General features: G+C 45.1%; 1 protein-coding gene across 2 annotated transcripts in view; it reads left to right on the top strand.

Annotated features, from left to right (window-relative positions):
* The window catches only part of ADGRG4 (adhesion G protein-coupled receptor G4), a 1,350,632-nt gene that overhangs the window by 665,631 nt on the left and 658,252 nt on the right, over window positions 1-26,749 (top strand). For both annotated transcript variants that reach the window (XM_069212461.1, XM_069212460.1), the window contains exon 13: window positions 3,040-3,244. In XM_069212461.1, coding sequence (XP_069068562.1) covers window positions 3,040-3,244 — 205 coding nt within the window. The remainder of the gene's footprint in view (window positions 1-3,039; window positions 3,245-26,749) is intronic.

Raw genomic sequence — 26,749 nt, 5'->3', positions numbered from 1 at the left:
CAATTCCATGATCTTAGACATGTTACATGGCCATGTTCGGAGTTACCATTGTGACGCTATACATATGTAGTGACAAATGTATAGTGTACGCGTGTAATGGTGTCCCCGCACTCACAAAGTCTGGGGAATTTGCCCTGAACAATGTGGGGGCACCTTGGCTAGTGCCAGGGTGCCCACACACTAAGTAACTTAGCACCCAACCTTTACCAGGTAAAGGGTAGACATATCGGTGACTTATAAGTTACTTAAGTGCAGTGGTAAATGGCTGTGAAATAACGTGGACGTTATTTCACTCAGGCTGCAGTGGCAGGCCTGTGTAAGAATTGTCAGCGCTCCCTATGGGTGGCAAAAGAAATGCTGCAGCCCATAGGGATCTCCTGGAACCCCAATACCCTGGGTACCTCAGTACCATATACTAGGGAATTATAAGGGTGTTCCAGTATGCCAATGTAAATTGGTGAAATTGGTCACTAGCCTGTTAGTGACAATTTGGAAAGAAATGAGAGAGCATAACCACTGAGGTTCTGGTTAGCAGAGCCTCAGTGAGACAGTTAGTCATCACACAGGTAACACATACAGGGCACACTTATGAGAACTGGGGCCCTGGCTGGCAGGGTCCCAGTGACACATCCAACTAAAACAACATATATACAGTGAAATATGGGGGTAACATGCCAGGCAAGATGGTTCTTTCCTACACTCATCTACAACGATAACAATTCTGCCCCACTTGTCAGCCTAAAAAGTTACTTTTTCCAACTGCCCTTTTGGACAAGCTTGGCTCCCCCTCAGCTTCAACATGTTTTTGGCTCTTCCTGTCACAGGCACTTGGCCCATCTAAACAAGTGAAGTATCATTCTTACCAGGAGACTGAGGGAAATGTTGGGTGGTAAGAAACTCGTCCCGGTGCGGTGATCCCACACAGAAATGTGGGAAAAATGTGAATTTGTAGCTAAATTTGAGCTTTGCTGAGGATTTTGGGTAAGAAAACACTACGGGATCCACGCAAATCACACCTCCCTGGACTCCCTCTGGTGTCTAGTTTTCAGAAATGTCTGGGTTTGGCAGGTTTCCCTGTATGGTTGCTGAGCCCCGGACCAAAAACACAGGTGCTCCCCCCTCAAAAACAGCTAGTTTTGTATTTGATCATTTTGATGTGTCCAGATAGTGTTTTGGGGCATTTCCTTTCGCGGGCACTAGGCCTACCGACACAAGTGAGGTACCATTTTTATTGGTAGACTTGGGAAATGCTGGGTGGAAGGAAATTTGCCGCTCCTCTCAGATTCCAGAACTTTCCATCACCGGAATGTGAGGAAAAAGTGTTTTTTTGGCCAACTTTTGAGGTTTGCAAAGAATTCTGGGTAACAGAACCTGATGAGAGCCCCACAAGTCACCGCCATCTTGGATTCCCCTAGGTGTCTAGTTTTAAAAAATGTACAATTTGGTAGGTTTCTCTAGGTGCCGGCTGAGCTAGAGATCAAAATCCACAGCTAGGCACTTTCCAAAAAACACATACGTTTTCAAAGTGAAAATGTGATGTAACCATGTTGCATTTCTGTCGCGGGCCTTAGGCCTACCCACACAAGTGAGGTACCATTTTTATCGTGAGACTTGGGGGAACACAGAATAGCAGTGTTATTGCCCCTTGTGTTTCTCTACATTTTGGCCTCCCAAATGAAAGAAACTGTGTAAAAAAGACATCTATTTGAGAAATACCCTGAAATTCACATGCTAGTATGGGCACCCCGGAATTCAGAGATGCGCAAAAAACCACTGCTTCTCAGCACCGTATCTTGTGCCCATTTTGGAAATACAAAAGTTTCCTTGATACCTATTTTTCACTCTATATTTCACCAAATGAATTGCTGTGTGCCAGGAAATACAATGAAAACCCATTTCAAGGTGTAGCTCCTTTATTGACTCTAGGTAACTAGGGTTCTTGATACATCCCCGCAACCAGAACAGTCCAGCAGATGTAACAGTATATTACTTTTGAAAATCTGACATCACAGGAAAAAGCTACAGAGTAAAAGATGGAGAAAAATTGTTTTTTTTTTTAGCTCAGTTTCAATATTTTCTATTTCAGCTGTTATTTTCTGTAGGAAAACCTTGTAGGATCTACACAAATGCCCCCTTGGTGAATTCACAATCTTGTCTACTTTTCAGAAATGTTTAGCTTCCCGGGATCCAATGTGGGTTTCACACCCATTTCTGTCATTATATGGAAGGAGACTAAATGCACAAAATACAGTAAAAATGGGGTTTGTCCCAGTAAAATGCCAAAATTGTGTTGGAAAACGTGGTTTTGTGATTCAAGTCTGCCTGTTTCCTGAAAGCTGGGAGAATGGTGATTTTAGCACTACAAATGCTTTGTTGATGCCATTTTCAGGGGAAAAACCACAAGCCTTCTTCTGCAGCCCATTTTTCCCATTAACAAAAAAAACAATGTATTTTGGCTAATTTCTTGGTCTCCTCCAGGGTAACCCATAAACTCTGGGTACTTCTAGAATCCCTAGGATGTTGGAAAAAAAGGGTGCAAATTTGTCATGAGTAGCTTATGGACAAAAAGTTATGAGGGCTTAAGCTCAAACTACCTCAAATAGCCAAAAAAAGGCCTGGCACCTGAGGGGAAAAAGGCCTGGCAGCGAATGGGTTAAAGGATTTGCAGAGGCTGCTGCTGGCGGGTAGCGGTGCACCTCCACCCTAACGGAGGAGTCAAGCCTGCTTGCATTTACGTCGCCATTTCTGAGCCTATAACAGTACCACAAATTTGAAAATAATATTGATATATGTCCACTGTGGTTTCAAAAGCAAATATATTCAAACAAAGGTTAAAAGAGAATCGTTATCAGTTTTGGAAAAACACATTTTGAGTCTAGATGAACAAATATGTCGGGGGAAAGACTTGTTTAGTCAATCACGTTTTAAGTGTCAAACTGAAATCAATTAAATATATACGGAATCAGCTATGTATTAAACCAACATATTTGACTTTTGGTAAGTAAGATGGCACAATTTTCTTTTTATAATGTATTCCAGAAAATGCACCAGATGTTGCAGAACATATTTTAAATCTCTCGATCAAAATGGATATACTCTCGAAGGAAGAGGTCGAAGTTATTCTTAGCAAAACATATGAAATAATTCAGATCGGAGACATTGATGAGAGCTTTGCCAGCAACTTACTCAGTGTAATTAGTGATGTATTAGACAAAGCTGAACAGCTGCGACAATTTACAAACCGGTGAGTAATCCAGTTTGCACTGTCGATCTTCTAACTGTGCAGAATTTACCAAACCCAGTTTTGCATTTCAACTGTTCTGACCCAAGTAAGACAATCAACCATGTTACCCTCTACATCAGATCATTTAGAGTACTAGGCTAAGCGGGAGTGGAGAGGACTTAGTTTTATCGTGAATACTATCAAAGCTCCCATTATGTTAATCAATCTGGCCCCAACGGTTTTTTCCCAACTACTTTATTATTTTCAATAAAGATTTTAAAGCAAGTTTGTTGGATAATTTTTGGGATCACCCTCGGTAGTGTGGTTCTCATAGAAAGCACTGGAAAATGTGTTTGGTGTTGTGAACCAATGACAAGGCGTACTGCACATAATTCGTTTTTACACTGACCAAAGGCTTTCTATGGGTACTGGTAGATGACTAGTGCTGGAAAATGGGTTCATCAGACTACTGTCAACTTCGTTTAAAAATTGAAGGGTCACCACAACTCTGCTTTTTGTTTGGCTAGAAGTGTCACTTACCAGCTGATCCAATCGAATTATTCCAGTCAGGCCAAAGCTTCTCTCATTTAAGACGTTCTGAACCATTCAGACTTGGGAGATAAGTTCATAGGACAATCATATTTAATTGGCAAGACTTTGTTCCCTTTCGTCCTCTAAGTCAGAAGTAGATTTGCACCTTCAGTGCAGGAGCAACATGCTGGCAATAGAAGTTCAGACAGCCGTACACTTCTCTACAATGGCTTACACCAGGCAGGCAGCGGCGGCTCCTCAGCTATCGAGGTGGAGCGTCACCCCTCCCCCGCCAGGAGCAGCAGCTGCAAAACCTTTACAAGAAAACAAAACAGTAATAAACTGTGTTGATTATTGTTTTCTGCATGTATGTTTGGCTGTCCGTTTCGGGCCAGCCAAACACACATGCGCACTGTGCTCTCTCCAGGTGGGCACTGTGTTGCTGGGAGGGAGAGAGCAGGCACAAGCTCCCAGTCTGCCTGGGAGCGCCCTGGTTGGGTGCTTGCAGCCAATCCTAACGCTGCTCTGTCTGAGCAGCATCAGGATTGGCCGCAGGGCAGGCTGGGAACCTGTGCCTGCCTCTAATGACCAGTAAGCAGGAGGGGCGATGGCGTGGCAAGGCAGGTACCTTTTTATTTTTATTTTTTTAATATAAAATTAAGCCTCCACCTCGCGCCGGACCACCCCTTCAGCACAGAACGAGCGCGGCTGCAGGCACATAGTATATTTTAAAAAGCAGCTTGCATAAAGGTCTTCTCTCCTTGTAAAATGCAGACAGGGTCTCTCAATGCAGTGGCTTAAGAAGAATGTTTTAAAAGGATAAACTGTCTGTCGTTAATGCTGTGAACCTAGTCAATTGCCATACATTTCTAAGGCTTCCCACTGCAAATGTAGTAGTAAAGTTAAGCAGTTCCTTTTGCTATGTACATGTTTATTGCACCAAAACTATTCGACTTTCTTCCTATTTCAAACATGCAGAGTTTTTCCTAGCTTCCTATTACAGCTTTGGCCCTCCCACGTTGCCACTGAGCTCAAGCCTTCTACAAAGCTTGAATCCCCTTAGTCTCACTGTCATTTCCTCCGAATAAAAAAAGTTACCACTAGCTATATTCAATCACCACAAGCTATATTAATTCGCAGATAAAATAATTGGCAGGTCCCAGGAGTTTCCCCCTCCCTCTGTCTAGACACACTTGCCATCGTATGATCGTTTTGTTTTGAAAATATTTGTTACCTGACTATGTTGCTGGGGGCGTTTCAACCTTCTGCTAGGAGCATATGAGATCGTTTTTTAACTTGTTGCTGGGGGCTTTTTCAATCGTTTTTATCTTTGTACTGCTGCTCGCACTGCACGTTACTTACTTTTGCTCTCCTCTTGCACTTCTCTTTGGGGAACAATCGGAGCCTGTAAGAGCATGTGCTCCTCTTCATTGTTACTTGTGACCACTACCAAGGTATTTTCCTCCCCGGTGGGCATCTTGCTGAGGCTGTGGGGAAAGTAGATCAGAGGTGCAATGCTGACGCTACCCATTGCACACAACTCCCCATAAAAATTGGGACGTTGCGTGGACATGCATCCAACACGCACAGTGGGTGTACCTCTGAGGCACCACTGGAGCACCAAAGGCAAGCCCATCTGCAACCGTCTGTGCCCGTCCGCACCTGGATTGCGCCCTGCGCCACAGCCGCTGGCCAAATGTCCCCCCAGAAGTTCACAAGATGGCAGCTCTTACAACCTAACTACCCAAGTAGGAACACCTTCTGCAGCATGTTTGTTTTTTGCTGTGACCTGGAGCCCCATCAATGTGTAAACTGCCACTTATTCTGGAGTCCTAAATCACTCCCTAAACCTATCGCAACCAATTCTAAGCTAACACACCATATCACTGCCACTTCTGTTGGCATCACCAATATCACTGCTTCCTGATAAACACTCATTCAGTAATCAAGCATAAATATGAAATCTTTGAATTCCTTTGATGCCTACTCGCCAGAGATTGTTTTTCACAATGAAACTTGGGCAGACGAGTCGTCTGGTCCAGATTTTGCGGCCACTGTCCCAGTGAGCTATGCTATTCATTGACATGAATGTGTCTCCAAACGGGTGGGCGGGCTAGTGATAATTTACTCCAGGCACCTGGAGATCACGTGTGAGCCAGTAACTGAACCGAACTGTGAAGCACTCATTCTTAAATGTAGACTTACTAACAATTTTGTTTTTAAAGGACTTTTACTATGTAGACCGCCAGGCTCACAAGCACCTTTCCTAAAATCGGTCAATGACCTTCTTGAATCCTGTATGTCATTCTCAAACTTCACCATTTTAAGTGATTTTAATTTTCATCTTGAAAATTCTTCCAATATGGAGACAGAACAACCTATTTAGATCCTTAGCAGCTTTGACTAACATCAAATGATTAATACTGCCACACACTCAGCAGGGCTTGTTATGGATAGCATTTTTTCAAGAAACCACGATTTCCAGCTGGATGTGATACTTCCAGTCACCTGGTCAGATCACTATGCTATCAGGTGTATTTTAAAACTTCATTCTTCAAGCATTTTAGCTGATACAACCACAAAGGTCATTAAATATTGTGCCTCGAAAAAAATCAACAAAAATGATCTAAATACTATTTTAGACACTTCACAACCCTCCTTAGTTAATGATCCTGATCTTGACTCAGTTAGCTACTCTAATTTGATCAACCAAGCAACCATGAAGCTAGCCCCCCAAAATGTTTTAAAAATCGTAGAATTCAACCATCCTCCCCATGGTTCTCTTCCAATTTAAGATCTCGAAAAAAAAAGTCACAGGCAGGAAAAGAAGTGGAGGAACAATTATAATCCTGATGAAAAAGACAAATACAAGCAATGTATTTTGGATTACAAAAATCAGATTATCTTTTCGAAAACACACTAATACACTGAAAAAATTACCTCAGCAAAAAAGTCAGCCAAGGAATATCAGTTCCGATCTTTCACAACCCTACCGTCAGCAATTCCGTACCCCCTAATCAATCTTTATGTGATAACCTGCCACACTTTTTTCTCACCAACGTAGCAGATGTTTATTATGAGTTTGCTACTATCCTCAAGGTTATCCTTGTCGAGTTTAAAACTGAACCTCTAGGAATCAATACAAATGAGCTTAACATGTTTTCCCTGTTGAAAGAAGTAACCAAAACAATAGGGATCACTAAGTCGAGAGCTCCTTCTGACTTCTGCCCCCCTAGAACTCTCCATAACATAGCAGATTGTGGAGCAAGTCCTGTTACTAACCTTCTGAACAGTATTCTTCTCAAGGGTCAATTTCCTAAGGTCTGGAAGAAGACAACTATTCATCCATAGCTAAAGAAACCTTCACCCTCAACCCTCATGAAATTAAAAGTTACTGCTCTATCTCATGCCTGCCCATGCCTGTTAAAATACTTGAAAGACACCTTAAATCTGAGCTTTTCAGCATCCAAGAGGACAATGGACTTCTGGAACCATCAATATTGGGTTTAGAAAAGAATCACAGCACAGAGTCTGCCCTAATAGTTGCCACTAAAAAATTCATATCTACAGTTCACAACGGAGGAAAGACTGCAGTTATCCCGTTGGACTTATTTGCAGCCTTTGACACCATAAGTCACACAGTGCTAATTGACCGCCTAACCACCATAGACATGGGAGGACTGGCCCTTGAACTATTTAATTCCTTTCTTTTAGACAGAGAATAGTGCATATCCATGGGAGAGCTTATAACACAACGCTTCTCTCTACCCTATGGTGTCCAGCGGAGGTCATCTTTGTGCCATACCCTTTTTAAAGTTTACGTTGCCCCCCTGGCTAGATTGATCCATTCTTTTGGATTCTCCACAAAGGCAGATGATACGCAAATCATAGTATCCGTCTCTACGGATATTGCTGACACCGCAACACGGTTCAAAGATTGCAGGATTGAGGTTGCTAGTTGGATGAGAAAAATTGTCTTAAACTCAGCTGTGAAAAAATCAAGGTCCTTTAGTTCAGGAGAGAGACAGCTGTTTGGAACTCATCCTGGTGGCCCCAACATTGGATCCTCTCCCTGATCCGCCCTCAAAGTCAGAAACCTAGGAGTCATCTTCAATGTCGACTAGACCTTCTTTGACCAGATCGGCAAGCTTACCTCTTCCTGCTTTCTTTACTAAAATCACTGACAAAGATTGTCCTATGTATTCCTTTTGAACTGCAGAAGTTGGTAATCATTGCTCTGGTTTTATCCAGACTCGATTACTGCAATGTACTTTACATGGGCACCAAACAATGAATTTTGATTAAACTGCAGATTCTCCAAATGCAGCTGCCTGCCTTTTAATGAGAATCCCAAAGTTTAAATCACCCTCAGACGCCCTTTTGCAGCTGATTTGGCTCCCCATCAGGAATCAAACTGCCTTTAAGGCATTATGCACCGTCCATAAATCACTTTGTTCTGCCACATTAAGAACTGTTGTAATTCATCACTTTAATGATGGATCTTGGGGTGGTCAAAGTTCTACCTTCACCTTTAAACTCTGGAACAAAATGCCCGGGCATCTTAGAAATCAGACCAATTACCGCTGTTTTAGAAAGCAACTTGTTGTGAAATCTTGACAAGTCAGCAGGGCCTCAGTGTCCCAAAATGATGGCCTTACTGAATGTAATGCAGACCACAGAGAGAAAAATTTACAAGAGGGAGTGGAAGCCCCTTCTTGACCCATCAGCCCACACTGAAGAAATGGAAAATCTGCCTGAGACCCATCCTCAAGGAAGTAGGTCACCTTGAAATCAGAAAGTAGCCCTCCCTATGGTACCCCAGTTGTTGGGGATTGGTTGTAATTCAGAGTTAACTGCACTGTCAGAATAGGGGCTGGGGGACAAGTTAGGGGGAAAAAGACCAAACGTTTTGTTTATTGGCAGGTATGATCAGGAACGGGGAAAATATTTTTACCCCAATTTCAAATATGGTGGTGGCCATGCCTCTAATGCTGGTCTAGTTTGCCCGGAGAGTGTTGGGCTTTTTGGGGAAGCTGTGGAGGAACTAAACTGGAGGACCTAAGCCTGAAATATGCAGCAATGTTGTAGGGGCCTTTCAGAGAAGATATCCTAAATATAACATTGTTCAGACTATTGTTATTGAATTTTTAAAAGACCGAATGTCCTTCAGTAGGAGGCATTAGATATGGTGATATATTTCACCTCAAGACCAAGACATATTTTTATTACGAGAAACACATCTCTCCAGAGACCAGTTTAGTGTAACACAAAACTTACGCTGTCAAGTGTGTACCTTGGCATTCACTAAAAGTGCAGGAGTGGCAGTACCCTTGAAGCACAACATGAAAGATTACAGATCTAAGCTCAGGTCCTTAGAGATTATGAAGATCGATTTCTCAGGGTACAAATGTGGATGATCACATTCATAAATATACATACCCTTGACTCAGCAGACGATAGGTTCATTAACAGTACTGTAAACAAATTAATGCAAGGGGCCCAAGGGGACAGGAACTTTGGTTGGAAATGTAAAACCATGTGGGACCCACAACTGTGCAGGTCTGGTGGAACAGATGGAAGTTCAGGCATTGCTTCAAATGGGTTGAAGAAGAGGCTTAGGGACTGTGGCCTTGAAGACTAATGGCACACACTAGATCCAGTGCGCAAAGCCTCACATTTTACCCACATGAAATATTGCTATAGAGATTCACTATTTAGAACATAAGTTCTCATCCATCACTTTCCAAAGCTGAAATTTTTGCCATATCAATCTTTGACCACACACAGACATTGAGATGGCATTCCACACAGCTAGGAGTAGCCAAGGTAAAAGTCCACTGAGGATTGGTACACTACTATGTAGAGACCCAGTGAATAAAGCTGATATGGTGCAGGTGATAGAAGATTGATTAGAACCTAATATAGATGAAGATAAATCCCTTTCAACAAATGTTGGTGCACTTAACATATTGATCTGGGGGTTAGCAATCTTGATATTAGCCATGACATGTTACAACAAACCTTAGGAGACTAAATCAGTAGAGGAGTTTAGGGGCTTAGAGACTAAGGACAACGCAAACTGTCCGTTAGTGGGTAAGTGCAAAATCGCAAACCTAAGCAAGCAATTTAACCTAATAAGAACCAACAAAGCAAGGCTATCTTTATTAAAATTGGGCCAAACATTCTAAATAAAAGGCAGGAAGTGGGCAGTCTCTTAGCCAAGAAGCTATACATCAAAGGAGCGTGGAGGTATACAGGGAAAATTAAAACAAATATTGGCTCTTGGGCAACCACAAAAGTTGAGAAGTGAGAAGGCTTCAGAATGTTTTATCAGAGCTTATGTATGTGTATTGGTGAAAACATGAAGACATTAAACTACCTACAATCATGACACCTACTATGTATTCCTCTAAACAAGGCTAAAGAACTTGATCAACCAATAGAAGAGTCAGAGATCCGGAAAGAGACAAAATGCAACCAAATAAAACTTCAGGGCTAGACATTGTTTTTTGGTGCACTTCCATAATACCTTCCTTTTGCAAATAGGGAAACTTCTAATTTGCCTCTTTAACCACTTCTCACAGGTTCTGAGCTACAAGGAAAGAGCATGTTTCTCTCATTTAAATCCTGGCATGAACCTAGCAGACTGTGCCTGATGCAGAGTGGCAGTCCTTTTAAGTACAGACATAAAAATCATTACCAAGGTCTTGTGGAAGAGACTCAATAGTTGAAGGCCTTATCTAATAGATTCAGATCTGTTTGCTAAATAAAGCGTGGGAAGAGATCAGCAACTAATCCCAGACTAGCGCATCTATTAGAGAAGACTACAACAAAAAAACTACAACAAAAAAATCCCTGTGTCTACTTTATGTTTATACTCTAAAAAAGCACTTATTTGCATGAGTTGGGACTTCTTGAAAGCAGTTTCGAGGCCACTGGGCTAGACCTGAACATGGGAAAACTGATGTTAGTGAGACATGAAACCCTGACAGTAGGACTTAGAGTTATTTGGTAATAATAAGTCAACTGTGCACAGTAAAGGGCTACAATACTGGGTCACCCCCCTTCCTCCCTATTATTTGCATTGTTGGTCGAAAGTCTTTTTGCAAATAATGTGATTCTAACGCTGACTGACCCATTAAATTGGTTTAAAGAACTCATCGCTTAGTTGCAGGACTATGAAAAAGCCTAGGGCTTTCAGTTAACACACAAAACTCCAAAATACTGGCCATTTTGATTGCTGAAGAAACAAAACAATGCATATTAGCAGGGACACATTTGGCAGCGGCGAACTGGCCAATCCCTAAAAGGAAACTGCTGGAGGATCTTGGACGGTGGCGATCCCTTTATAGTTCTGGAATCAGTAGAATAAATGCACTTAAAGTTAAAGTTTTACCTAGGTTACTATGGCCCTCATTATGAGATTGGCGGCAAATGCGCCTACCGCCATGGCAACGGCTGCCAACATACCGTCGCCGTGGTTACCGACCGTCCATGCCATTATGACTGGAGTCGCAATTCCGCCAGAGGGCTTGTGGAATTCCGGCAACGGTCATGGCGGCAGACGGCAGTAAAGTGGCACTGCTGCAAGCCGCAGCGCCACACCAGCAAAATACCGCCTACTGTATCATGTTCCATGATACGGCCTGGCGGTGTTTAGCTGGCGGACGCTGCTGCTGGTAGCAGCGCTGCTTCCCTTCTCTTGCTGGAGGACCCCCTGCAAGCAGGTAAGTCAGATTCTCTGACAGGAGAGGGGGATAGGAGTGTTGTGTGCGTATGTGGGGGTGCGTGTGACTGTGTTTGAATGCGTGCATGCGTGTGTAATGAGTGTGTGCATGAGTGTGTGAATGTGTGTATGCGTGCATGTTGTGTTGTGTGAGTGCGTGTGTGAGTGCCTGGATGTATGTTTGTGAGTTTTGCAATGAGTGTGTATGTATGTTTGCATGCATGTGTGAATGTGTGTATGCCTGTTTGTGTGGGTGTGTATGTATGTGCGTATATGTGGGGGGGTTGGGAGGGGGAAGGGAATGGGAATGGTGGGGCAGGACTCTAGGGAGGGGGAAGGGAAAGACCCCTATCAGTGCCAGGGAAGGAATTTCCTGGCACTGATAGTGCCTACCGTCATGGTTTCCGTGGCAGTACAGAAACCACGGAAATCATGGTGGTGGGTGGGGTCAAAATGCCATGGGCGGCCTAGTGACGGCCGCCGGGCTGGAGACTGGAGTCTCCAGCCCGGCAGTCATTACCGCTGTGGCAGTCTGTGTGTTGACTTGGCGGTTTGGCTTTGGCCAAACCTCTAATGTCATAATAGTGGAGGTAGGTACCGCCAGCCTGTTGGCGGTAATACCTCCACTATAGCACCGACCGCCGGGGTCGTAATAACCCCCTATATATCTTTCAGGCACTCCCAGTGTCTACACCAGTAGAAGAGCTGAAAGTGATTCATAGAAAGACAATAGATGTTGTCTTGATGAGGCAAAGCTCAAATTACCAAGCAATAATAGTGCGAAGCAGAGATCTAACATGCCCTGACATTATATTCTTTCCCTCAGCTTACCTCCGCATCAAATTGGAGTGGATGGCAAGAGAATCAGATGAGAAATGACTTCCCAAACATCAAGCAGTGGTACTGAGAAATCTTTTGGATCTGACATGGTTTGCCACAACATACAGGGACTGTGCAATACTTACCTAGCCACACTAATCAAGGCAGTCTTGGAACTCTGGGTTATAACGACTAATTGGGAAGCTAAACCCCATCCCCTTCCCAACTTGCCACCCCTCAATAACCCACTCTTCACCCCCAGGTAAGAGAGGGAACTATTCAAGAGAAGGAGGGTAAGATAATGTCAGAACTGTTTCATCACAAGCAAATTAAAACCTTTGAAGAAAATAAATTATGATTAAAGGTACAAGAATCAGATGGATTACAGTATCTCCAACTTAGTCATTTGACCATGCATGCCCACAACTTAAAGGTAGATACAAGAGATCTAACACCAATGGAAAATTGTGTAAGATCATATTTAGGATCCAGGAGCTTGATTTCAAGCATGTAAAACAACCTTGGAGAAGACTAAGCCAGGGCACAGTGGGGATACCAAGCCAAATCTGAGACATCTCTAAGAATCCCTACCCACCAATGGGGCATTCCAGCAAACATACAAAACTGTGTGCAAACTTCTCTACCAGTGGTAAATGACACCAAATAGACTACACAGCCCGTACTAAGAAGACAATAATAAACAATGGGGATGTAAAACCCAGATAGGCACATATATTGCGGGGATACTGAAGACTGTTCATATTTTGGAAGCATATCCTTAGTCACATTAAGGAAATTCTGGACGCCCAAGTATCGGATGATCTGGGGCTGATTTGAAAGGGTTTTGGGGATAAAACTAAAATTAAGTGCATGCTCACACAAATCCATTCTAACGCGAACGACAGGGGCTGCAAAGTCTCAAATTGCTTTATATTGGGAACCCCAGAAAGCTTAACAATGGTTCTATAAGTTATGGTAATTTCTGGCATTCAATAAATTAATGTATCGTTTGAAACAGTCGGGAAAGTGTTTGTGAGAAAATGAAAACCACTACTTGATTATCTGAAATGGACCAAATACTTAATTGCACCTGTCAGACCTGTCGGATGAATGATAAGATTTTGGGAAATTTGGCATCAGAGAAGGAGGGCAGTGGAAGGGCTTGTGAGTGTTCACATTTGGTTACCCCACACACGACCAAACACAGACATCTGCAGCATTTGGTGTCCGGTGATATATGGTATGTAGGTTACTGCACAACTGTCCCATGCATCATATAACAGACACGGGGAGCAAATATGTAACTGCATTTTAGCTTTTTATATGACAGGATGACCATCATTGTAACTTAGCAGCTTCTTGGTGGGTGTGCCTTCAGATTAAATGTTTACACCAGCAGGGCCAGCAGTAGCTTTATCAATGTAAACCAGCTCTTTACCTGCAAGTTTGGTGAGGCGGGAGTTCCACCCATTAACAGCAGGACTTGGCTCCACCAAATTTCTAATTGAGAACCAGTCTGTGAGAGACTTTATTTTGACCACTTATGAAGTCACTGGGGACCTGGACAAATTCAAAGTAGTCATTTGCAAACAATGTGACCATAAAGCTGAAGAAAGTCCATGTTTGAGGTGTAGAATTGAATATTACACCCAGGAGATAAGAGAAAGGGAAAGACTGAGAAAACTGAGAAGAAATTAGAAACAGATGACTAAAGTGCACAATGGAACCAAACAACTGGCACAAGTAAGAGCTCTGATAGCCTTAATTATAAGTCTGATGTAAATAGGTATGACAAGATTTATAAGGTACTACAGTTGTAGATCGCAAAGGTAAAAATCTTGGCAATTAGAAACCCTGCGCAAGAGCTGTGAAAAAACATGTGCATGGTTGGTGCGACATGTTAATGTAAAACTTGCTCTGTGAGAGAGGAAGTAACTGACTGCAGATCCAGTTACAAAAGACTGGATAAAATGAAAAATTAAGAACTGCATCACAGGAAGTGGGCAGAGGTCATAGAGGTAGTCAGCAACAAAGACAGCAGAAGGTATACAGTAGGCTGAGGAGTATAAAAGGAACTGCAAGTTACCAAAATAACATCAAGGCAAACAACAGCAGATAGTGAGTTGAATACTATGAAGAGATCTTCTATGAGGATAACATCCTTCTGAGGAAAGAGTTGCAGGGTCGGTGGTCCCTTGATACTACATAGGGAGACAGTGATCTATGCTCAGAGGGCTGGTTTACCACCCTTAACATTAAAACAGCAATCAAGTAATTGGTAACTAATAACGACCCCGGGCCCGACATGATACTGCTGAAATACTTCCATCAGCTAGCAGAAGGGGGGATTTCAATCCTGGTGACAATATTTAAAAAAATCATCATAACCTAAGTACTACCATTGTCATAGTATAAATGTGCAATTGTACCAATCTACAGAGGGAACAAATGTAATCTAAGGCTCCTAAATCACAAAATATACACCCCATGTATCCTGTTTCATGTACAAAATTGGATAGAAGATAAAAAAAACACTGACTCCCACATACTTCGAAAATGCCTGTTCACTGAAAACCAAGTCCTGATACTGCTTCTTCTGGTAGACTACATCGGCTAAAAAAAGGAATACTTCTATACTAGGGGCCTCATTATGAGTCCGGGGACTGCCATACTCATGTTGACAGTCAGACCACCGCAACTTTGGCAGTCCGATCGCCTCATTACAAACCTGGGGGCAAACCCACAAAGGGACTGCCACCCCCGCCAGCAACATGGTTCCAGACGGCATGAAAGTGGTCAGGCTTGTAACCAGCCAGGGCTGCGTTGAACTCAGCCCACCTGGCTGATTATAATCCCTCTTTCCATCAGGCTTTGCGTAGTGGGGACCTTGCCATGAAAAGGCTGGCATAAAGCCATTGATGGGGGCCCCTGCACTGTCCATGCCCATACCCATGCCCCTCTGTCCAGCACCATTGCTTTGCAGACAGTGAGCTTCCCGAAGGTGCTGGAGTGTATGGATATTGGCCTCCACTCACTTAAAGGTCAGTCTTACAGGAACGTGCATTACAAAGTTCCCACTGGTCAGCCCGGATAGAACATTGCAATACGCTCGGGGGAACATCACCGCTGTGGCATCCTCTTGTGAGTTTGGTGATCCAGTGGTGGGAACTTCTGTGAGAAGCCCCCTAACTGTTTGCACCCATTTTTCACTTTTTACTGGTGTTTTCCTGACTCTGATGGTGTACTGCTAAACAGTCCAAAGCCTGTGCTCTGATTTAAATGAGTATGCACATTAGGCCAATTATACCTGGCTGTATCAACGTAACCATAAGCCCCTAGTTTATGGTAGGACATGTAGGTTTAGGGACCCCAGCATAGGTGGTGCACCCATAGGTGCACTGCTGAGGTACCCAGGGTCATTTTCAATGCAGGCCTGTATTGCTGCCTGCTTTTAAATTAAAGTTAATTTCGACTTTGGAATTTAAAGTACTTCCACAGTCTTAAACTACCTTATTTTTACATATAATCCACCCCTAAGGTATGGCCTAGGTGACCCCAGGGTTGGATGCAGTGTAACAATAAGCAGGGACCTTATAAAATATGTTTTATAAGCGCTGGTGAAGGAAAAAAGCCAAATTTGTTTTTCCCTCATTGTAGTGAATGGGAAGACTTTATTTTTAATTAATAAAGTCCCAAAAGGAGCTAGCTATTTCAAGTTTGGTATCAAACTGATTGTTGTAAAAACTCCAACAACTTGCCATTGTGGAATTTAATATAACTAGTTTAGGGAAAGTGTTTTAGAACGCTACCTGAAAGTTGCCAACTTCAGCTCCGTAGTGTCCTTCCCTGATTGCCTAGCCTCTTGCAGCCTGGTCAGGCAGCCTTGATGAGGTGTGAAATAGCCTGGGCTGAAGACAAAGGAAGTGCCTGGGGGAGGAGATCTCCCTCAGCTGATGGTGAAACAGTATGGGAGAGAGCAGCCAACCTAGTTTTCAAAGGAGGGAACAGCCCTTGGAGCAGCTCAGGACCCCCCCATTTCCTGCAAACCCAGGCAACCAGGTGCCTCCTTGATTAGATTAGGAGAGGGCAGGAAAGGGGAATGTTAAGGAATTTTAGCCACACCAGAGGGTGGACTCAGCCAGACCTAACCTCCAAAATTCTGATTCTGCCAATTTGGATTTTTAAAGAATGTTGCTCCCTGGGATTGATTTTTGCCCCACTTCCCAGGAAGTGGTCATACAAGAGGATGAGGCCTGCCTGTGATTGGACAGTTGCCCCCCCCGCTTTCCACGCCAGGAGCAAAGATAAATATGGCAGAGCTGCACCCACACCTCAGATCCCTTCTGGAAGAAGATACTGGAGTAGAAGGACTGCCCTGCTGGACCCCTGGCCTGCACCTGGACACTGCACTCACAAAAACTGCACCAGCTGCACACTTTGGGCTTCAACCAGAAAAGGACTTTGGGGGTCATTCTGACCCCGGCGGTCAAGGACCGCCGGGGCCAGGGTCGGCGGGAGCACCGCCAACAAGCTGGCGGTGCCCCGCAGGGCATTCTGACCGCGGCGGTTTGGCCGCGGTCAGAAGAGGAAAACCGGCGGTCTCCCGCCGGTTTTCCGCTGCCCACATGAATCCTCCATGGCGGCGCAGGGGATTCAGACACCCCATACCGCCATCCTGTTCCTGGCGGTTCACCCGCCAGGAACAGGATGGCGGTATGGGGTGTCGTGGGGCCCCTGGGGGCCCCTGCAGTGCCCATGCAATGGCATGGGCACTGCAGGGGCCCCCATAAGAGGGCCCCACTTTGAATTCCAGTGTCTGCTCAGCAGACACTGGAATTCACGACGGGTGCAACTGCACCCGTCGCACCTTCCCACTCCGCCGGCTCCATTCGGAGCTGGCTTCCTCGTGGGAAGGGGGTTTCCCGCTGGGCTGGCGGGCGGCCTTCTGGCGGTCGCCCGCCAGCCCAGCGGGAAACACAGAATAACCGCAGCGGTCTACTGACCGCGGTGGGGTATTCTGGAGGGGGGAACTCTGGCGGGCGGCCTCCGCCGCCCGCCAGAGTTAGAATGACCCCCTTTGTCTTGCTTCTGCAACTCCAGGAGTGGCTCCCTGTAAGATGCAGGTGCAAAGGTGCTGCACAGAGTACCCTGCATTAAGTCGAGCAAGCTGATCATTGTTCAGTGGCTATTTTAGGATTCTGACCATGTGCATTCTGGGAATTTTAGTCCCAACTCCCAAGGAACAACTTAGAGCTTCTGGAACCTTAGATCAAGTTGTGGACTCTTCAAGGACCCAAAAAGGACCTCTGGAAGAAGACCCAGAAGTTTGGAGATATTTGGAGCAACTGTTGTAAACAGCTCCATAAGTTGAAGAGGTGCATTGTGGGAGTTGTAGTTTCGGACCCCAAGAGGCAAACCATAGCCTCTGAACCCTTGGCTGGTGCTGTGGACCACTTTCCTGTATCAAGAAACACTTCTGAAAGTAAGTATAACAGTGTTACTTCATGGGTGGCCTGAACTCTGGACTTTGTCCCTGTCCAGTGTGTCCTTTTTTAACCCTTTGAGAGCTATTTGCTTCTAAGCGCTAAGCGCTAGAATTACTTATAATCTTTAAAAATGCATATCTCCGGTTCCCTACATTGGATTTTTGTCATTTCAGTGTTTTAAAGATACAGTTATTGGCCCTCATTATGACATTGGCAGTAAATCCCACTTACCGCCACGCTGGCGAATATCCGTTCAACATATTATGGCACACACACCAATCCGACAGAATACTGACACATACACAAATCCGCCAGACCAAAGGACAGTGATAAAGTGTCAGCCCCAAAACCCATACTGTTACGCCAACAAAACAACGTCCATCACATTATGACCCACAAATCACCATGGTGGACATTCAACGGCAGTAAACCATTGGCGGTACACACCGCCGTGCTCAGAATGGACACCCACATACAAAACAACACTACATTGGACAATACCAAATACACACAGCTGACATTCACACACCCACATTACCCATAACCCCTTACGAACAACAGTTGAGAACAAGAGCACAGAGACAACTAGACACACACACCACATACACCCATACACCCCTCATGTACTCCACATCAAACACCCCACCACATTACCCAACACACCCTTACCAACACACATCACAAAACACCCATGGCACCACAAAGGTACCCCCATTTCACGGAGGAGGAGTTAAGGGTCATGGTGGAGGAAATCATCAGGGTAGAGCCACAGCTCTTTGGAGCAAAGGTACAGCAAACATCTATAGCAAGGAAGATGGAGTAATGACGGGGGACAGCACCCAAGAACAAGGGACAACATCAGGAAGAGGTGGAACGACCTATGGGGGAAGGTACGTTCGAAAGCATCAAGACACCCGCTCGCCATACAGAGGACTGGCGGTGGACCTTCACCACCTCCCCCACAGCTCAAAGCATGGGAGGAACAAGTCTTGGCATTACTGCATCCTGGGGGACTCACTGGAGTTGCCGGAGGACTGGACACTGGTAAGTCAACATTTAACAATTATCACCCCCATACCCGCATGCCATCACACACCTTCACCCTGACTCCCATCACTCCACCACATCCCACACACTCCACCAACTCCCCCATCAGGAACCAACACCACAGCACCCACCCAGCGGACCCACGCCTCTGTCCCCAGAACAATCAGCAGTGTGCCCACCTGTACAGGGTCCCCAGGCCACACCTCACCCGCAGGACAATCAGGGACCTTGGATCAGTGGCAGTGGGCACACCGTTCAGGGGAATGCAAATTAACTGTACCTAGTATGAGCATAGAATGAATGACCTGTTGCTGGCTGTTGTGATCACATCAGGATATTGTCATATCACCATCATCTGAAAAATGAATCTCCATAGCTAACAGTAAGTAGGGGAAAGAAGTGGGTAATGCCAGCATGCCAATGCCACACAGAATACACCAATAGTCAAAGAAATGTGAAGTTGCACTATCTCATCTGTGTGTCTTTGGAAGTACTGACCGATCACTAATGTTCTGTTGTCCACATCCTCATCCTTTGCCTCCTCATACTCACTGTCCTCAGGGTCCACTGCTGCCACTGGGGCATCTCCAGTCTCCTCCTCTTGCAGAAAAGGTACATGGCCAGGTTGTGCAACATGCAGCATGCCACTACTATCTGGCAGACCTTCTTCGGTGAGTAGCACAGGGATCCACCTGTCAGATGCAGGCACCTGAACCTGGCCTTCAGGAGGCCAAAAGTTCTCTTAATTATCCTTCTGGTTCACCCATGTGCCTCATTATAACGTTCTTCTGCCCTTGTTGGGCATTCTTCACAGGGGTCAGCAGCCACGATAGGTTTGGGTAACCAGAGTCACCTGCAAATATTGAGGGACAACATTTAGCCACACACTATCCTATTTGGCCAACAGCATAGGCATACACCAACATACACTGAGTGGGGACCAAGGCTCACCTATTAGCCACACCCTGTGCCTCTGTACTTGGGACATCACATTTGGGATGCTGCTATTCCTTAGGACAAAGGCATCATGCACTGACCCAGGATACTTAGCATTTACATGGTAGATGTACTGGTCCGTCACGCACACCATCTGCACATTCATGGAGTGGAAATTCTTACGATTCCTGTACACCTGTTCATTTTGCCGGAGGCGGAGTGGACAAATGCAATATGTGTTCTGTCAATCAACCCAAATATATTGGGGATATGTCCCATTGCATAAAACCCGGCTTTCAGAGTGGCCAAATCCTCCACCTGGGGGAAAACAATGTAGCTGTACATGTGTTGTATCAGGGCAGACAAGACTCTTGCCAGCACTATTGATAACATTGGCTGTGACATTCTTGCTGCCAAGCCCACTGTCACTTGGAAAGAACCAGTTGCCAGGAAATGGAGCACTGATAGAACTTGCACAAGACGGGGGATCCCAGTCGGATGACGGATAGCTGACAGCAGGTCAGGCTCCAACTTGGCACACAGCTCTGTGATTGTGGCCCTGTCAAGTCTATAGGTGAGTAAAATGTGCCTGTCCTCCAGTGTAGCCAAGTCCACCAGGGGTCTGTACACAGAGGTATGTCTCCATCTCCTATTCATCCGCAGCGGTAGGTATCTAAGGGACACAAGAGTAGGCTGTCACAATTTGTACAACTATACCACAACAGCAGTCCACATAGTGCAATCATGTTTTGGGACAGTTTAATTTGAAAGTATGTACCTATATATCCTGTGTTGCAGAAGTTCTCGATATGCCTGTTCATCCCCCCTGAAATGGCAGCCACCTGTCCTGTGTGGAGGGACAGGTGGAAGTGAGGTAATACTGCCGACGTTGTGCACCATGGCGGTAAGTGGTCATGAACCGCTGTACAATTCCTCATTGGTTTATATTGGGCTCTATGGGGTACAGTGGCCAATGGGGATCTACGCCGGCAGTGACGGTATACACTGTGACCTCAATTTTATTTCACATTCCTCACTTGTTTCCTGACCTTCCATAGGAGAGGACCTCCACTGCATGTGCTACTGTGACCTGTGTCTGGAACCTACCATGGCCCGTGTGACTGGGGAAATGGCCCCAGCCTTCACTTTGGAGGAGTTGGAGTGACTGGTGGATGGGGTCCTACACCAGTACTGACAGCTGTATGGGTGAGTACACTGTGGGCACGATGCATGTGGCATGAATGCATGGAGTTGTGTGTGAAGGTATCGTGTAAGGGGGGGATTTCCTCTTGGCAGTGTACGTGGTGTGCGCTGGGCTATGTGTGTGCCAGTGGTGATGGAAACAGGTATGGTGGGCCATTTGTGTGACAGGCTGGACTGTTTGTCTAATGGTGTTCTCCTGCCTGTATTGCCTCTGCAGGTCAGCGCCCATCAAAAGAAGGGAATATAGTGTGCCATCGCCAAGGACGTGTGGACCCAGGGGGTCTGTGGCAGGCAGAGCACCCACTTTCGGAAACGGTGGGAGGACCTGAGACGCTGGGGACGGAAGACCGCGGAGTCCCAGCTGGGGATGGCCTCCCAATGAGGAAGGGGTGACCATCGGACCATGACCTGCTAGATGGCCCGCATAGTGGCGGTGGCCTACCCTGAGCTGGATGGGCGTTTAAGGGCATCACAGCAGCCACAACGGGGTGAGTATAGTGGCTATTGTTTCAACTTACGGCTGGTGGGGTGGTATCTGGGTGGTGGTTGTGTGTTAGTGGGTGTCCCTAAGGCCAGGCCAGACATAGCAGCGTAGGTCCTCAGGAGGCTAAGGGTTGAATGGAAAATACGGGTTACCTAGCTTGTTAGTATTCACTTCCAGGCAGGGCTGCGTGGGTCCCAGTTGTGCTGCAGTTGGCGGTGTGTGCCCCTCCACATGCCTTGGTGACTAGCCATTTCACTGGTAGTGCAATGCATAGTGTGTAGGCCTGTTCCCTGTGTGTGAGGGTGCTGTGTACGCCAACGGTGGTGTTGGTGCAGTCATTGACTCAGTGTGTCCTTTGTCACTCTCTCTCCCTTTCTTGTTTTGTCATCCTGTCCTTATGTGCATTAGCATCATCTGGCGGAGGAGCAGAGACAGCGGTGACAGAGGGAGCTGCATCCCACAGGACCCTGGAGGCAGAGTCCACTGACGCCGAGGGAACCAGTGGGACGGAGGGCGAGTGGAGCACAACGGCGGAGACTGGAGGGGACAACACAGACTCTGATACCTCCTCCGATGGGAGCTCCATGGTGGTGGCAGACACCTTTGTGAATACCTCAGCTGCAAGTACAGCCGCCACCCCCGTACCAGCACTGCCCTCCCAATAGCCCCTCAGTGAGCTGCCGGTGCCCGCTCACCCAGGAGGGTGGGCATCTCCTTCACCTCAGGCACATCAAGCCATGCCCCTGTGAGCCCTCCTGCCCTAAGTGAGGAAGCTATTGACCTCCTGAGATCCATTTCTGTAGGGCAATCAACCATTGTGAATGCCATCCAGGGGCTGGCATCCCAGATGCAGCAATGCAATGCATTCCTGGAGGGCATTCACTGTGGATTGGTGGCCCAACAGAGAACAATTAAGGCTCTGGCCTCCTCTCTGATAGCAGCCATTGCCCCTGTTTCAACTGTCCCCCCTCTGACGTCCACTTCCAAGTCCCTTTCTCCTCAACTCCAACCCATCCCAAGCACACAGGCAGACAAGCATGCACACAAGACAATACACAAGAGTGGCACAGGCAAACACAAGCACCACACTTCATTCCACAGGCACTCACACAAACACCATACAGTTGCAGACACGACTACATCCACTGCCTCCACTGTCTCCCCCTCTTCCTCCTCCTCCACCTCCCACATAGTTACATCCACACTCACACCTGCATACACTACATCAATATCCACACCAGCATCATCACCACACCAAGCAGAACATACACCTCACTGGCAGGCACCTCCACAACATCCATGCATGCATCCCCTGTGTTCTCTCCCTCCGTGTCTGCCCCCCCTCCTAAAGGACACAAACGCAAGCACTCAGACACCCAACAGCCATCCACCTCAGAACAGCACACAGCCCATCCACCTGCACCCAAACCCAGCAGATATACTCCTCCAACAACCACTCCCTCATCCTCCACTCCCATTACTCCTCCCTCCTCCCACCCCAACGTCCCTAAACAGCCTTTACTTTCCCAGATTGACCTCTTCCCTACCCCTACCCCCGTCCTGCATGTATGGGCAGGGTACCAAGGTCACAGCCCAGCACCTCAGCCAAACAGTCCACGGGGAGAGTGGTAGCATCACCTATTCGTGGTGGGAATGATACAAGACCAACAACACTGAAGGGGAAGGAGCCAGCACCACCTGGGATGAAAGGGAAGAGTCCAGCACCAGCTGTGAGGAAGGGGAAGGAGCCTGTATCACTAGGCAGAGAGGGGGAGAGCCCATCAGCCCCTGCTAGAAAGGGTAACGGATCCCCAACTCATGACCAGGAAGACAAGAGGCACTCTATGCCAGTGGAAGCTGTCAAGCAAACACCGCCACCAACAGCAGCTGTCAAGGGCTCCCACCGCCAGTCGTGGATGTGCAGCCAACAGTGTGTGCAGGGGCTGCCCAGGAGCCTCCCCCAACCACCACCAGCATGCAGCCATCAGTGAGTGCAGGGTCTGCCCAGGAGCCTCCCCCAACCACCACCAGCATGCAGCCATCACTGCCAGCGGACACCATGTAGTCCACCCTCCAGGGGCTACTGTGCGGGCTGCCCCCTCCAGAACCAGTGGGCAAGTCAAGACTGTGGCCTTGCACTCCCCATGACAAAACAATGGGCATGTGGTCCCCTCCAAAACCAGTGGGCAAGACACCCACTCGAGAGGACTGTGGCCTTGCACTCCCCAGGACAAAGCAATGGACATGTTGCCCCCTCCAGAACCAGTGGGCAAGTCACCAACTCGAGAGACTGTGACCTTGCACTCCCCAGAACAAAAAGCAATGGGCATGTTGGCCCCTCCAGAACCAGTGGGCTTGTTCCCGCATACGGCTGAGGTGCCCCACCTCCCCCTGAGGTTCCTGCCTATTTGCAAACTGATGCCCCGGCAGTGTTCTATCCGGATGTGCTCAGGATTTGAGTTGGGCCTTCGACTGTGCCCTGTGGCCATGTGGGCCCTTTGAACTTTGGACTGGGCAGTGTCCCTTTTTTATACATGTGTACATATCTGTTTCATTGCCAAATCGGATTATTAATTTTGATGTTGAACTGAGTACAATCACTTTTGTCAATTCCGGTTGTCCTTGCATTATTCTGCTGATTTTCGGGGTCAAATTATTTTTGTATTGCAGCTGGTTGTGTGTTTGTTGTGTGAGTGTGAATGGTGTGTGTGGTGCATGTGTGTATGTGTGTCACTCTTATTTTCCTCCCACCCTTCCTTGTGTGCTACGCGGCTGTACTAACCGTCTTCGTCGCCATTGGTGTCCGTGGTGGAGCATGACGTAGAAGATCATTGGAAAAACGTGCAGTTCGGGTTCCATGGCGGTGCGGTTCTTCCCTGTGTCTCCAATGGTGAGTCCTTTCACTTCTGTGCTCTGTTTCCACCAGGCTTTTGTTGCCGTGGTTACCGCCCCAGAAAAGGTGGCAGTTTGCAGGGTCAAAATATGGTGGGCACAACTTTGACTTCTGTCTGGTTGTTGGTGGCTACCACTGTGGTGGCTGTTTCCGCCCTGGCGGTTTGTGTGGTACATTGGCTGTCTTTGGGAGATATCACCGCCATGGTCATAATTTTTACTTACCGCCAGCCTGTTGGCAGTATTACCACCACTAAGTCTCCATCAACTATAGTAGAACATTAGATGCCATCGGCTGCAAAATCTTACAGCAGAACAATGGAGAAAGAGAGAATGGATCCAGTGATGAGATCAACTGGATGAAACTGTAAACAAACAATACATAACAATTTAAACAAATAGTGAACTGTTCAGTGATGCAAAATGCAACAGAGATGTAAAGCAAGGAGGCATTCTGACCCCTTCATTATACAATCCATATTCGAACAACATTTACCGGCCTCATGGTAAGCAATGGATGATGAACTGAGAATCGCCATGCACTGCTAATTAACCAACAGATTATGGCACTCATGACATCTTTGATACCATCATTGAAATATCAATGTAATATTTGTAGTAAACCTTTTGCGGAAAACAAATGTTCATGGTGGGGGCGGAAGTTATAGTTACTTTAGGGCATGAGTTATAGTTACTTGCGATAATTCTAACAGGTGAATGTCTATGGTTTTGTACGTTTAAAATGTGAGCCTAACTATAACGTCCCTGGAACTGTTGTTTTTTAAGTGAATTATGTATACACACACATATACACATATATATATAGATATCTGTATATCTATATGTATATATGTAGAAAGAGAGAGAGAAAGATAAATATATATACATATATATATATATATATACATATATATATATATATATATTCAATATTTATATCAAAATGTACACAATAAACCCATAAAATATACATATTTCAATATAAAAATATATCAAGTAAGGTAGATATTAAAACATATCAAACGTAAAACCCCAAAGAACACATTTACTAAAAATGCTATACACATTAAAAAAAGTTTAAGAATAAATTCAAATAATAGAAAATAGAAAAAACAGACAATTTATGCTATAAAATCTATTTAACCATTATTATGAGCACTATTAGAGTCTAAGAAGAATAACTGTACTATTCCCACTCCAGTTTTTGCAACAGTAAGAAAAATTTTGGACTTCGGAGAAATGTAGGTTTACTATTTCTACTCCAGTCTGTGCAACAGTAGGAAAGTGTTGGACTTAGGAGGGGTTAAATTTAGTATTCCCACTACGGTCTAAGTAACAGTAGCGAAAGAGTAGCACTTCGGAGGGGTAAAATATACTATCCCTACTTCAATCTGTGTAACAGTACGGTGAACAGTGGATTTTGGAGGGGTTAAATTTACTATTTCCACTCCTGTCTGCGCAACAATAGGGAAAGTGTTGGATTTCGTGGGTGTGAAAGTTACTATTCCCACTCCAAACAGCGCAACAGTAGGGAAAGTGTTGAACTGTAGAGAGGTTACTTTTACTATTCCTACTGCAGTCTAAGGCAGAGTAGGGAAAGAACTTCACTTCAAACATATTACATAGATGAGTAACCCCATGAATGTAGAAAAGATTTTAATATAACAATTATGAACATGATGTAAAAATATTTTAAAACATTAAAAATATTTAATGAATTTACATAATTACTATTTAATAAATTAATTATCACTTAATAAATAATTAGGTAATTAATTATTTCACTTCCCACCCTAGACCCCTACAAGCTTAGCACCCTACAATTAAAATACAACTAAAAATAAGTATGCCATCATTTACATATTTAAAATTTGTTAAATAATCTGCAAGTAATATTTAATAGTTAATTAATTATTACTTAAGTGAATTTGCACCTATACCGTTACAAACCTAACATCCTGCAACTAGAATATAAGTAAGATAAATCAGTAGTCAATATTTTACATAATTGAAATAAATTGAACAAAAAAATAGTAAGAACAAATTGTTAATTATCACTTACATAACCTTCCACCTTAGACTTTTTCAAATGTAGCAGGTCACAAATAAATTGTAAGTACAATAAGTAAGCCTCCATAAATTCCATAAATAAAAATCATTTAAATAATGAATTATTTGTTAATAAGTAATTGCTAATTGATTCCTATTCATTATACTCCCTACGCTATGCCCCTACAAACCTAGCAGCCTGCAAATAACATATAACAAAAATAAATCAGTATTACATGATTTACATAATAAATATCATTCATATAATTAAATAAAATGTATTAAATAATTTGTAATAATTACCTGATTAACTTCCCACCCTATTCCCCTATAAACCCAACAAGCCGGTACAA

The sequence above is a fragment of the Pleurodeles waltl genome, chromosome 2_1 (genome assembly GCF_031143425.1).
Source record: "Pleurodeles waltl isolate 20211129_DDA chromosome 2_1, aPleWal1.hap1.20221129, whole genome shotgun sequence".
NCBI classification, from domain to species: domain Eukaryota; kingdom Metazoa; phylum Chordata; class Amphibia; order Caudata; family Salamandridae; genus Pleurodeles; species Pleurodeles waltl.
The sequence above is the reverse complement of the archived record's forward strand: the minus strand, read 5'-3'. Positions and strand labels throughout refer to the sequence as shown.